The sequence below is a fragment of the Antechinus flavipes genome, chromosome 5 (assembly GCF_016432865.1).
Source record: "Antechinus flavipes isolate AdamAnt ecotype Samford, QLD, Australia chromosome 5, AdamAnt_v2, whole genome shotgun sequence".
NCBI classification, from domain to species: domain Eukaryota; kingdom Metazoa; phylum Chordata; class Mammalia; order Dasyuromorphia; family Dasyuridae; genus Antechinus; species Antechinus flavipes.
This window is the reverse complement of record NC_067402.1, coordinates 35937372-35951135: the sequence shown is the minus strand read 5'-3', so window position 1 is coordinate 35951135 and position 13764 is coordinate 35937372. Positions and strand designations below refer to the sequence as shown.

General features: G+C 34.4%; 1 protein-coding gene across 2 annotated transcripts in view; it reads right to left on the bottom strand.

The window, feature by feature from the left end:
• Positions 1-13764, bottom strand: part of ANKRD28 (ankyrin repeat domain 28) — a 165703-nt gene that overhangs the window by 93006 nt on the left and 58933 nt on the right. The window contains exons 1-2 of one of the 2 annotated variants that reach the window (XM_051963114.1): positions 12091-13564; positions 10815-10898 (exon numbers count right to left, since the gene is read on the bottom strand). In XM_051963114.1, the coding sequence (XP_051819074.1) occupies positions 10815-10898; positions 12091-12207 (201 nt within the window). In that variant the 5' untranslated portion in view covers positions 12208-13564. Of the gene's footprint in view, positions 1-10814; positions 10899-12090; positions 13565-13764 lie in introns of those variants that run through there. The other variant, XM_051963115.1, reaches the window with a different exon arrangement.

Genomic DNA, 13764 nt, shown 5'->3' with positions numbered 1-13764 from the left:
CACAAGAGTAGAAGCCAGGAAAGACTTTAGATATAATATAATCCAATGGCTTTATCTGACAAAGAAGGAAACCAAAATTCAGCAAGTCAAGGGACTTGTCCAAGATTTGCAGTTTTTTGTGCAATCATCTTTTTTGCTGCATTGTTATAAATTTAAAGAAAAGTAGTAGAAAATAGTACATATGATGAAAAGTAACAAATTAAAGGCATATCCCCCAAAGTCTTCCTACTCCCTAAAATTAAAGATTAAAATTAAAATTAAGAAATAGTATTGTAGTCCTATTTGGCCAGTGCTCCATTTGCAACATGATTACAATGAAACAAATTATCCTGGTCATATGAAAAATGTTCTAAATCACTACTGATTATAGAGAAATGTAAATTAAAACAACTAACCATCTTGTTGAAGTCTAGATTTGGGGTACCTAAATGAAATTAAGGTTTAGTTGAGGTCTAGTGGCAGGTTTGAGGTATGGGGAGTCAAATGGAGCTCCCCTGCAACCACCTTGGATTCAACGCAAGGATACAGCGGTAAATGAGGTCTAGTAGTGGTGCGAGTCCCCAATAAAAGCATTTATTGGCCCGAGAGCTAGACTGATAAAAGAGGTTTATTATTGGGTTTGGAAGTAAGGAGATAAGTGTAGGTAGAGATAAGGAGGGCACCAGACAGAGGGTCCTCACATGGCTAGCATGTTTGGGACCTCTGCAAAGAGGGGGTCCCAGCTGTCCTTTTTATAAAGGGAGATTTAACTCGAGGGGCTTTTGAATGTAGCCCCAAAATTGGCTCAGATCTGGGTGAGGCTGGGACAGGCCCGGATCTTCTATTGGAATACAAAGGGACCAAGATTTGTGAGTTAAACTAGGAGGGGGTGGGAATCTAGAAAGCACTCTTTCCCACATCAATCTCACAACTATTAGATTAGCTAAGATGACAAGAAAAGATAATGATAGAAGGAGTGTGGGAAAAGAGACACTTATACATTGTTAGTGGAGTTGGAAGTAAACCAGTCATTCTGGAGAACAATTTGGAAATATGCTCAATGGACTATCAAACTGTGTGGATCTGTATGTCAGGGTGATCATAAAAAAGGGAAAAGGACCCCCATGTACAAAAATTTCTGTAGCATCTCTTTTTGTAGGGGCAAGGAATTGGAAATTAAATGGATGCCTATCAATTGGGGAATGACCAAATAAGTTATGGTATGACTTTTAAGTTATGATATATGAATGTAATGGAAGTGGTCTATAAGAAATGATAAACAGGCTGATTTCAGAAAAGCCTGGATACACTTATGTGAAATGAGGCTAAATGAAGTGAGTGGAACCGAGAGAACATTGTACACATTAACAGCAACTTAGTTCTTAGCAATGTGATGATCCAAGACAATTCCAATAGACTTGGGATGGATAATGCCATCTGCATGGAGACTGAATGTGAATCGAAGCATACCATTTTCACCTTTTTGTTATTTGCTTTATTCTTTCTTGTGTTTTTTTTTTCCTTTTTGTTCTGATTTTTCTTTCAGGATATGACGGATATGAAAATATATTTAAAACGAGTGCACATGTATAACTTATATCATACTGCTTGCCACCTTGAGGAGGGGAAGGTTGAAAAAAGGGAAAAGTTTGGAACGCAAATATTCAAAAATGTTGAAAAATGTTGAAAACTATCTTTACACTAATGCAAACAAGATTAGAAGGGAAGCAACAAACTGGGAAAACATTTTCACAGTTAAAGGTTCTGATAAAGGCCTCATTTCCAAAATATATAGAGAACTGACTCAAATTTATAAGAAATCAAGCCATTCTCCAATTGATAAATGGTCAAAGGATATGAACAGACAATTTTCAGAGGATGAGATTGAAACTATTACCACTCATATGAAAGAGTGTTCCAAATCATTATTGATCAGAGAAATGCAAATTAAGACAACTCTGAGATACCACTACACACCTGTCAGATTGGCTAAGATGACAGGAAAAAATAATGATGAATGTTGGAGGGGATGCGGGAAAACTGGGACACTAATGCATTGTTGGTGGAGTTGTGAACGAATCCAACCATTCTGGAGAGCAATCTGGAATTATGCCCAAAAAATTATCAAAATGTGCATATCCTTTGATCCAGCAGTGTTTCTATTGGGCTTATATCCCAAAGAAATACTAAAGAAGGGAAAGGGACCTGTATGTGCCAAAATGTTTGTAGCAGCCCTGTTTGTAGTGGCTAGAAACTGGAAAATGAATGGATGCCCATCAATTGGAGAATGGCTGGGTAAATTGTGGTATATGAATGTTATGGAATATTATTGTTCTGTAAGAAATGACCAGCAGGATGAATACAGAGAGGCTTGGAGAGACCTTCATGAACTGATGCTAAGTGAAATGAGCAGAACCAGGAGATCATTATACACTTCGACAACGATATTGTATGAGGACATATTTTGATGGAAGTGGATTTCTTTGACAAAGAGACCTGAGTTTCAATTGATAAATGACGGACAAAAGCAGCTACACCCAAAGAAAGAACACTGGGAAACGAATGTGAACTATCTGCATTTTTGTTTTTCTTCCCGGATTATTTATACCTTCTGAATCCAATTCTCCCTACGCAACAAGAGAACTGTTCGGTTCTGCAAACATATATTGTATCTAGGATATACTGCAACATATCCAACATATAAAGGACTGCTTGCCATCTAGGGGAGGGGGTGGAGGGAGGGAGGGGAAAAAAATCGGAACAGAAATGAGTGTCAATATAATGTAATTATTAAATAAAAAAACTTAATAAAAAAAAAAAAAAAAAAAAGAAAACTATCTTTACATGTACTTGTAAAATAAAACACTACTGAGGAAAAAAAAATCCAACTATGGATATAAAGACTATGGTTTGGCAAGGGCAAAATTGGCAATAGGATAAAGGGGTATGTGACCAAGAAAACAATATAAAAGTTGAAATGGTTTGCTTACAAAGACTGATACATAGCAAGAACTAGCAAAACAATTCATATGATGTTGCAATAAAAAAAGAAAAAAAACTTTAAGAACTCTGATTAATGCAATTACCAATCATGACTCCATTAGACTGATGGATGAATCAAGCAGAGAGGGGCAGAATGATAAAGATCCAACAAAGCAAACAGATGGACTTGATTTGCTTAATTATATTTGTTACAAAGAAAGGTTTTGAATGGTGGTGGTAAAGAGTTAGGGAAGGTGGGGGGAATTAGTACTGATGATGTCAAATAATAGAATTGAAAAAAGTACACCAAACATTTAAATTATAGGGGTCCTCAAACTACAGCCTGTGGGCCAGATGTGGCAGCTGAGGATGTTTATCCCCCTCACCAAGGGCTATGAATTTTCTTTATTTAAAGGCCCACAAAACAAAGTTTTTGTTTTTACTATAGTCTGGCCCTCCAACAGTCTGAGGGACAGTGAACTGGCCCCCTATTTAAAATATATTTTAAATATATGTTTATTTAATTTTATTAAATTTAATAATTAATTATTAATTAATTTACAGCTTGTTCAGATATTGAATTTTAAAATATATTTAGAAGAAAGCAAAAGGAAGCTCAGATATATAGGGTAGTATTATTACTCATGGATTAAACTCTTATATGTACTTTAAAAAATATACACATAATTGAGTTTCTTCTTTGTATTTGGATATATTCTTTTGTTAATGTTTGTCAAGGTCAAGAGAAAAAATAAAAACTGTCTAAATTCTTTGCTTTCACTTAGCATCCTTCTTCCATGCATTCTCAACTCTGCAATCTGGATTCTATCCTCATCATTCAAATGAAAACAGCCTCTCCCAAGTTACCAGTGATGTTGTAATTGCCAAATCTGATGGTATTTTCTTAGTCCTTGCCCTTCTTAACCTGTATGCTACACTTTGGTACTGTTGATTACTTTTCTCCACTATCCTCTTTCTTTGCTTTTTCCTCACACTACAATTCACCTCTCTTCTGATTCTCCTGTAATCTGATTGATTCTTCTCCGTTTTTTTTTTTTTTTTCCTTTTTCCTGCCTCATCATCTGTATCACACCCCATCCCACAGTGATTAACTACAAAGATTCCCCAAGGTTGTGTTCTGAGCGTCCCCTTGTCAGGCATACATGGCCACAGAGAATGCAGATTTCCATATTCTGAACTTGTCATTTTCCCTACTTCTCACTAGGAGACTAAAAAGCCAAAAATCCAATCAATTTCTTACTCTGGCTTCTAAATGTCTCTTGCTAGTATCTACAACGTCTCTCCCACACACCTATTCTCTTCTATTTTCAGTCACCACCTTAATTTAATCACATCTCATCGGAGCTACTGTAGTGACCCCCCTAATTGGTCTTCCTGTTACCCAGGATCCATCCATCAGCCAAAGTGATTTTCAAGCACAGATCCAATTATATGAGTTACCCTACTCAATAAACTGAACTGACTCCCTAAAACCTAGCTGCAAGTTATCTTTCCATCCTTACTATATGTTACTGTTTTTGCTGCACTCTGTGATCCAGACACAGTAGTGAGCACATTCACCCATACCACTCCTTCCCCCATTATAGTGCCTTTCTATTAGCAAAATCAAAATCCCTAGTATTCATGCTCTTATACTTTGGCTTCACAAAATACTTCTTTTCCTTTGTAAAATTCAGTAGAAAAACTACCTTCCACAAGACACTTTTCCTGATTCCCCTCCCCTAATTGTTACCACCCTCCCTCCCTAACTACTTAGGATTTATACACTTTATTTTTATTTTGTCCTATGTATATACACATGTACACACATACACTCTCCAAATCAAACCACACATTGTCTGCCTCAATAAATAAAATGTAAGCACTTTCATAACAGATGTTTTTTCATTAGTTATAATTCTTTATGTTGTTACTGTTCAGGCCTCTCAATCACATCCAACTTTACTGACCCCATTTTGAGTTTTCTTGGTCTGGAGGGATTTGCTATTTCCTTCTTTGGCTTATTTGACACATGAGGAAACCGAGGCAAAAAAAGGTTAAGTCACTTGCCCAAGGTCACATAGCTAGGAAGTATCTGAGGCCACATCTGTACTCAGATCTTCCTCACCAGATTACAGGCCCAGCACTGTGCATTGTGCAATCTAGCTGCTCCATTGTTTTTATATCCAATCCCTAATACTAAGTCCCTTAGTCCTTCCTTAATAACATTCACTAGGGCTATGAATAAATGAAGTCATCTGAAAGTGGCCAAAGCACAAACTAATCTGTATTCCTTTCTCAATTTTTGAAATATGGGGGAAATTTCAAATGAAGTTAAGCAACAATAGATTCCCCATAGAGACTCATAGCTAAGCTTCAGGGATAAAGAACACAAAATACAAGTTTAAAATAATTGCCATTGTTAGCATCTTGGGTATAAAATTAGCTGTGATGATAAACTGGTAACTTATACAAGTTTATTTTTTATTATTTAAAAGATAAAAACCAGTAAATATTCAGGCCTAAAAAGATATTATTGTAAAATATTCTTTATATTATGTAACAGAAGTGACCAAATTAATTATCAGCTAACTAGTATTTTAAAAAAACAACACTAATTACTTAAATTATAATAAGTTACAGAGAAAACAGCATCAAAATCACATCCATTTGGGTAGACTAAAAATCAAAATTAACACAATCTTGCCCATATAGGAAGAGAGGATCTGCATGAGAATTCTAAGCCACTTTCAATGATGAAATGCATCCTGACTGGTCCAACTTTCACTTATTAATTCAACAAATATTTTATTAAACATTTACTATGTGGTAAGCAGTATGTTAAGCATGGGGATAGAAAAAAACAAAACAAAAACAAAAATCAGTCTTTGTCTTCAAAGAGCTTATATTTTGATGGGAAAGACAACATATAAATAATTAGATACATATAAGATATGTGCAGAGTGGATAGAAAGTAATCCTAAAAGACAAGACAATAGGAACAAGGAAGGCGAGGAAAGAACTCAAAAATAGATAGTATTTGAGAAGTTTCTCGAAAGAAGCCAGGAAAACAAAAACATACCATGTAAAAGGTCCAAATTTCCCAGGCTTGTTGGATAACTTGTATAAAGACAAAGAAGATAGAAACCAGAGTTTAAGGAATTATAAATAGGCCAGTGTTTCTAGAACAATGATTAAGGTCTAAAGAGGACCATACCCCCTTCTTCTCAAAACATAACAACAACAACAAAAAACAACAAAAAAAAAACACATTCAGAAGACTTTTAAACAGCACTTGTCCTCAAGAAATGCTTACATTCTAATGAGGAAGACTACTCCATCATGTGTAAAATCACTTCCTAATCTTTGGCATTCTATGATTCAGCACCAAAAAAGAATGCTAACAAAAATTTTCAAGTTTTCCAAACACTTTAATGATATTTTGATAGGTCTAGACATATCTAACATGTAATGTGATTTCAATGCCTTTTCATTATAAATGGCATCATTCTGCTGTTTATTGTTTTTTGATGCATTTGAATCAAGAGTTGAAAGAATGTTGTAGTATAAAATATTAGTTTTTAAGTAACAAAATGAGTATTTTAGATGAGTTGCTTATCAAAAATGACTTCATAATTTGACAACATAAGAACTACCTCCCCAGTTTAAGATTACAACTTAGAATAATATAGGTTTTTTTTTTTTTTTTTTTTAAGAGTACTCATCAAATTACTCTGTGGAAGGAGAGAGGGAGGAAAGAACAGAAATCAAAAAGAAAAGAGAGAACAAATACCCATGTGTCCCAAAAAGCAAATTGTAGACAAGAAGAAAAGGTTTTTATTTTTACTTATTCACTTACAATGTAAACATCAAATTATTTCTTCATCACCATATCTGAATGTTTAATAGTCCTTGTTTCATGGTTAACGATTGGTCAAATTATAACTCATGCTATCCCTACCTCCAAAGACAACTGATGGATCTGAAGTGCAATTTGAAGAATAATTGTCTCACTTTCTCTATTTTTCTTGATTTAAAAAATACAACTAATATGGAAATATTTTAAATTGTGGCACATGTGTAATTTGATATCACAATGGAAGGAAGGGACATAATTTGAAACTCAAAATTTTAAAAGAAAAGAATATCAAAAATAATAAATTGAGGGAAGGGAGGCTTGCACCAACAAAGTCACATTAATCATTTTTTCCAACCTAGGTTAGTTGTCACAATGACACAAAAAGATCAGTGGACACTGGGATAAGGTCTGGTCATGAGTGGCTGCATGGAGCCTTCTAGGCACAGAACTGTGTCCAAAAGCAAGAGAAAGAGACCGTGCACTCCCAGACATAGATACAATGGGGAAAGATACCAACTGGCAGTTATGTTGTTATCCAGCTCAGTTTCAAAGACAGATAAGGTTAATAAAAGGATCTGTGTCTTCAATGGTAAGAAGGGTGTGGAGGGCAAAGCTGATTCAGGAGCAAGCAGCAACAGTTTAGTTCTGAAGCCTGGAGAAGAAAAGCCAAGACTACAATACCAGAGGATCCTGCAGTTCTAAGATTCTGAACCAGCAAAAAAAATCATAGTTGGCTGATAGTAGATGATCCCAATAGTCTGTCACTAAAACCCAAAGTCAGATTAGGAATTTGCTGAAAGACTAGGGAAACAGCAATAAGATGTTACCCTGCATCAGATCGCTCAGGACATAATGAATGCTTGTAGTCCTCAGCCTGAGATTCAAGAAAAAGAAAACATTGAAAAATCTAACAAAATAGCAACAGAACAAGCTCCAATCTTTCCTCCAAAAGTGCACAAACCTAGGCACTAAGATCAAGTCCAAAATTCAGAAAGTAGCCTGGAAGAATGAGCAAAGAGAAAAAGAATCCCAACATACAAAGTTATTATGGTGACAGGGATGCTCAAAACACAAAGAAGAAAACTATTCCAGAACAAGAAAAGGCTAAATGAATTGGAAAAAAAAATTCAAAGAGAATCTTTGGAAAAGATGAATCAAGTTTAAAAAAAAAAAAAGAATCATGATTTGTCATGAAACAAGAGCTCTAGGGGAAATAACTGGAAAAGAATTTCAACTTTGGATGAAAGAATGGAAAAAAAAAATTAACACCTTGGAAAATAAGTATGGAAAGATAACTTGCAACTAAGTTTTAGGGAGTCAGTTCAGTTTATTGAGTAGGGTAACTCATATAATTGGATCTGTGCTTGAAAATCACTTTGGCTGAAACAGAGGATTTTGAAGCATTCCTATTGAAAAGACAAGCTATATAAAAACTTTGAAATTTAAAAACAGGCATAAGAATAAATGTGAGATGGTTAATATGAATGGAAAATGATAAAGAACTAAACAAGAATTAATAGGGGAAATAATACATATGGTCCCCACTGAATTCTATTAAGGGTTATATCTGACTCTTCATGATCTGATTGACTATAATAGCACAGTAGTGCTGTCCATGGGGGGATTTTCTTAAGATACTGGGTTTGCCATTTTCTTCCCCAATGGATTAAGGCAAACAGAAGTTAAATGACTGACCCTCCAAAATTAGTCGCAGAGCTACTGTGGCCAGATCTGGAGTTCAAACATTCCTGGTTCTACTCCCAGCACTCTATCCAATGAGTTCCCATTTGGAATTTTCTTGACAAAGATACAAGAGTGGTTTTCCATTTTTTTCTGCAGCTCATTTTACAGATGATGTTCAGTGTTTCATGATCACTGACCCATGATTACTGAGAACTAACAATGAAACCAACATGCCATTCATCCTCCAGAGAAAGAGGTGAAGGAAATTAAGTGAAGAACAGGAAACACAAACACACACACACACACACACACACACACAAAATGTGTAAATTTATTTTGCTTAACTATATATGTTTGTAAGAACAGCTTCTTCAAGTATCAAATGGAGGTCAGGAGGTTATGTTAGGAAGAGGGATTTTTGCTAATTTCTAAAAATAATTTTTAAAAGACAATGCAGATGGACAATGAGAGCAACATATAAATGAATAGGAGAAGAGTGGGCAAGACTGCATTTGTGCAAGTATCTTTAACAACCCTAATCTACTCCTTCAAACAAAATCACTTTGATATTAATACTTGCCACATGGTTATGAGTAATAGAACACCAGAACTTCTAAAGAACATGAAGAACATAAAGAACAGTACATGAAGTCCCATTTTAACAAATGAGCATAGCCTATTAATGACATAAAGTATATCAGCAGAGAAAAGTAGGACAGGAAAAGGAGATGAGGCTAGTCATGTAAGTAAGATCAAGAGACAACAGCTTACATGCTCCACTCCCAAAGATCTAGAGTAAGATCTTTATTGTATCCAAGTGAACCCTCTCTTAATGGTCTTTGGGAGAGGAGGCAAAGAAAAAAAGTAATTATGATCTATGGTTTGCATAGCAACAACACTGATGAAATAACAGATCAATCTTAAAATATAATTTTTATCTAGTCAAGGAAATAAAGTATACTTTTCTTGTGGATGTTCTTTTAACGCTTAAGTACTATTAAAATATGATTATCAAGAGTTCAACTGTTTCACAACAAAGAACAAAAAAATATGCTTTCATAAGTTAAATAGCTCCAAAATGACCATACTTTGATAATTCTGGACAAAATTATTAAGCATATCATATGCACTTTAAAATAATATCTGGTATATTGTGACTTTTACTTAATCTCTCACGAAACTTAGAGATCTAAACACTTATAATGAGAACTGAAGAGATTAAGTAAATGATGAGCAGAAAACCTCTCTCATTTCCTCTTTAATATTATTTACAAACTAGCTTTTTACTATTGTTGGAAAGAAAAAATAGGGGGAATTTTTTTTTTTTGAAATGTGCTAAGAGAATAAAAAGAATCAATGAATCTTAAAAGTTAAACTATTCATTTACATAACATTTCAACTTCCATAATCTCAATTATCTAGAATATAGTCATAAACTTGGAAGATAACAGTATCACCTCCTCCCTTCTCCCTCAAGTATAGGGGTTATAATTCCCACAAAACACAAATACAATTAATGATTCTTTCTGCAAAAAATCTTTCAAACTCACTAATTGACTGCAAAAAATTATAGCCAATGTTAGTAACAAGGAAACCATAACATATAACTAATCCAGAATTGAATATATTCTTTAAAAGGAAAGGACAACACTTTTGTTTATTGTGTTGCTTGTGTAAGAGGAACAAAAATGGGAAAAAAAGTCTTTTTACTTAGAGCTGAATATTCAAACTCACAAACCCCAGTTTTATTAGAGCTACTTTCTAGATCACATGAAATAGCAAGACACTACTTTATTCACAATACTACAGAGGAACACTTGTTTCAGAGGCAATGCATTAATGGGCCTGATTATACTAAAGTAAATTGCTAACTTTTAAAAAAGATATAATAATATTTTTTAATGGCCCAGGTGCAATTTACTGATTTTTGGAAAGTTCTTTTTAAAAATGAACTATAATAGTAATTCCAGGCCTGAAAGATCATTTGCAAAAACTACAATAACAAAGCTTATAAACTATTCTCCTTTTAACAGTAGCAGAGTATAATCAAACAAAGGAAAATTTGTTTATGTGTGCTCAATATCTCTTTACAACTACATTCATTTATAGGAAGAGAGCTCAGATTTCAACTTCAGGGGAAAAAAGTTTGCAACGAACATCTATGTCATTAATTACTTTTTATGATTATATATCACCATATTTTCACAGAAGAATCATTTTTTTCTTTTACTTGAAAACTGTGTAAAAGAGAAGCCTTAAAAATACAATTCAAGTTTGAACATTATCTAAATTTAACTCTGCTTTTTATTACCTGAAAGTTAACATCTTCTTTCTTAAATATTAGTGCCCGAACTTCATCAGGATCTCCATTAAATATAGCTTGAACCAGTGATGGCTAAAATATAAAAGAAAAGGGGTATAAAAAAATCATCTTTGGCCACAAATGCTTTACAAAACATTCCTGCTTTTAGTAACAGACATTAAATTTTTAAGTAAAAAAGAATAAAAGTCATAGAATGTTTTCTCTGTTCCCACTTCACTAATAATTGAAAACCAATATCTAGCAACACTATCTTTTCAAACTGCACAAATGATCACCTTTAGAGGGAAAAAAGGTCCACCTGGGAAAAATCATTAATATAGTTTAGCTACAAGGAAATAGTTTATCAATCCAGATAAATTTGAATTTTTAAGACTATCTATTAATCTTATCAATAAATAAGATTATTTCAATAAAGAATCTAAAATACACAGGCCCAATTATTTCATTCAGCTAATTGCCATACAATTTAGGGGTCCATTAAAACAAAGCCTCCTTGAAAACATTTTGCTGGGGAGTTCAGAAATAAAATTTTACCACTGATTAGCATAAGAGTTCACAATCTAGAAGTTTACAAAAATGACTCAGTTCTCCTGTTTTTAGACCAAGTACAGTATGTCTGAATGACATGATTAACACACATAAACACGTGTAAGTCTAAATATAAGTTTCCTAATCAACAGCATAAGTATCTATGATAGGATATCATGTTCTACTAGGCAAAGAAGAAGCAGTTGACAACAGCTTTTAAAACAAGGCTAAAGATAACACAGTATGAGATAAAGTTGTACATGTAAACAATACACAAGCTAATACAGTAAATTCCAGGCCTTCCGTGTTACTAGTAGTAGCCAGTCTCTCCCAAAAGAGGCAGAATTGCCAATTCCTACTTGTTACCTCAATTTCACAAACTACAGACTAGACATGGAAAAAAGGAACTAAAAGTCAAAATATATGTATTTATCCTTTAGGCTACAAGCAGTTTACGGTCAGACTGAAAGTTTTATAAATACAAGGTTAATTTTTTTTTTCAAGGCTAAAAATATGTAGCTTCTATACTATCTGAATGATTTTTTTAATCTTCCAAGAATATCAGAAATGTATTCACTTTGCCTTATGACATGGTAAACATAAAACCAAACTAAATAAAAAATAATATAAATTCTATTGTCTATTCTTTAAAATGCAAAAAAAAAAAAAAAAAAAAGAAAGAAATCACTTATACTATACCAGAATACAAACTACTTAAGAAACTATTACATCTTACCAATACATTTCCAGAAGCTGAAGATGGAAGGAATTTATTTTCCTGAGGCAATTTAGAAACAAATGGTGGAGATTCATCTTCTATCTCCTCCAAAACAACAATACACACCCGACTCATCCGTTTAAAACACTATATTTCAAATTATATAGCAAAAGTTACAGTTGGTATAGCACAAGTAGTATGTCTTCCTCTTCTGTACACACTTGAGAACATTGTGTGTACTACAGCTGGCATTTAAAAGTTAATTTTAAACTTCAATTTTTCCAGTGGTAATTGACTCCCACAGCTTTAAAACATCTCTAAAATTGCCAAGTCCTATTAGTCTGTTCAAAGTCACCAGCTCTTTATTACAGAAATTATTAGTAAAAACCAAAACAAAACCTTTTAAAACTAATAATGCCAGGTATAATCTAAATTCATTTGAAAAATTACCCTCTAAAAAGTATGTTTCTTTAGTATCACTTCTCTTCACAGAAGAATTTTGTTAGCACAGAGAAGTCATTGTTTGGGGTGACATGACACCACTTTGTATCGACTGAAAGGAGAAGCAACTGCAGTGACAGAGTCGATCCCAGCTATCCCCAATCCAGACAAGGTCAATTTGGTCACGTATAGCTGGCTTTCTTTGAGCTGAAAACAAAATTCAAAAATCTCACTATTCTATCTTCACCTTGTCAAGTTTTCATTTCTTGAGTTTCACTGGTCTCAATGCTGATGTACTCCAGAAAAAATTCATCTGTGCTCAGCACAAATTCAGAACATGGAGCTCAGAGGTTAACAATTCTTTCTATGTTTAAAAAATAAACCCGCTCTTCTGCATCAACAGTAAAGCTGCAATAAATTTACACACGATGAGTCAGACTATGAGGAACAACGATTAGATACTTGGTTATTAGAATATGGCCTGTTTAATCGAGATTTCCCAAAGGACAAAAATGCAGATAGCTCTATTTTCATCAATAGCACAGGCAATGCAGAGCCTTCATGCCTCCTCCATCAAGCAGCAGTTGGCTGTGGCTGCTCTAGCAAACAACCCACAACAAGAAAGGTCTTAGCAAAAAAAAAAAAAAAAAAAAAATCTTAACGGTTTGAGAAGAAGCTATGAAGCTCAAATAACTGTTCAAATCACTGCTTTAGCCTTTTCCTCCACAAAGTAGTTTATCACTTGAGTGTTTCCTTTGATCTCTGCATGAATCCAGCTTCCATTATACAGTCCTCCTTCAGGAGAAAAAAAATCCTCCGTGCATCTTCTTCCCGGCTACTCTTTTATTCAAACATCTGGGTCGGTGCCAATCCAGTTTCCTTCCACTGCTAACCTTTATAGTAGATTTCAGATGTTTCCGTGTTCAGTAGATGATCTTGAAAAAGCCGCAAACCCCTCTGAATGAACTGATCGTTAAAAAAGAAAGATGAAAAATCAACCACAGGACCTGAGAAATCAGCCCCACAGCAGCATTCTGCCTGAGCCCAGTCTGAAGAGCAGACTGCAGCCCCGCAGGATAAAATGCCTAGTAATGCTCACATGTTACACTTACCACAGAACGGAGCCACTGCTCAGGATGTAACTTCCTTTAGCCCCCCCCCAACCCCTCAAAGAGCCACAGTTGTAAAGTCTTAGAATCCCCGTGCCAGTTCTGTGACTAATTCAGATGAAACTAAAAAATTCTTAGCTGA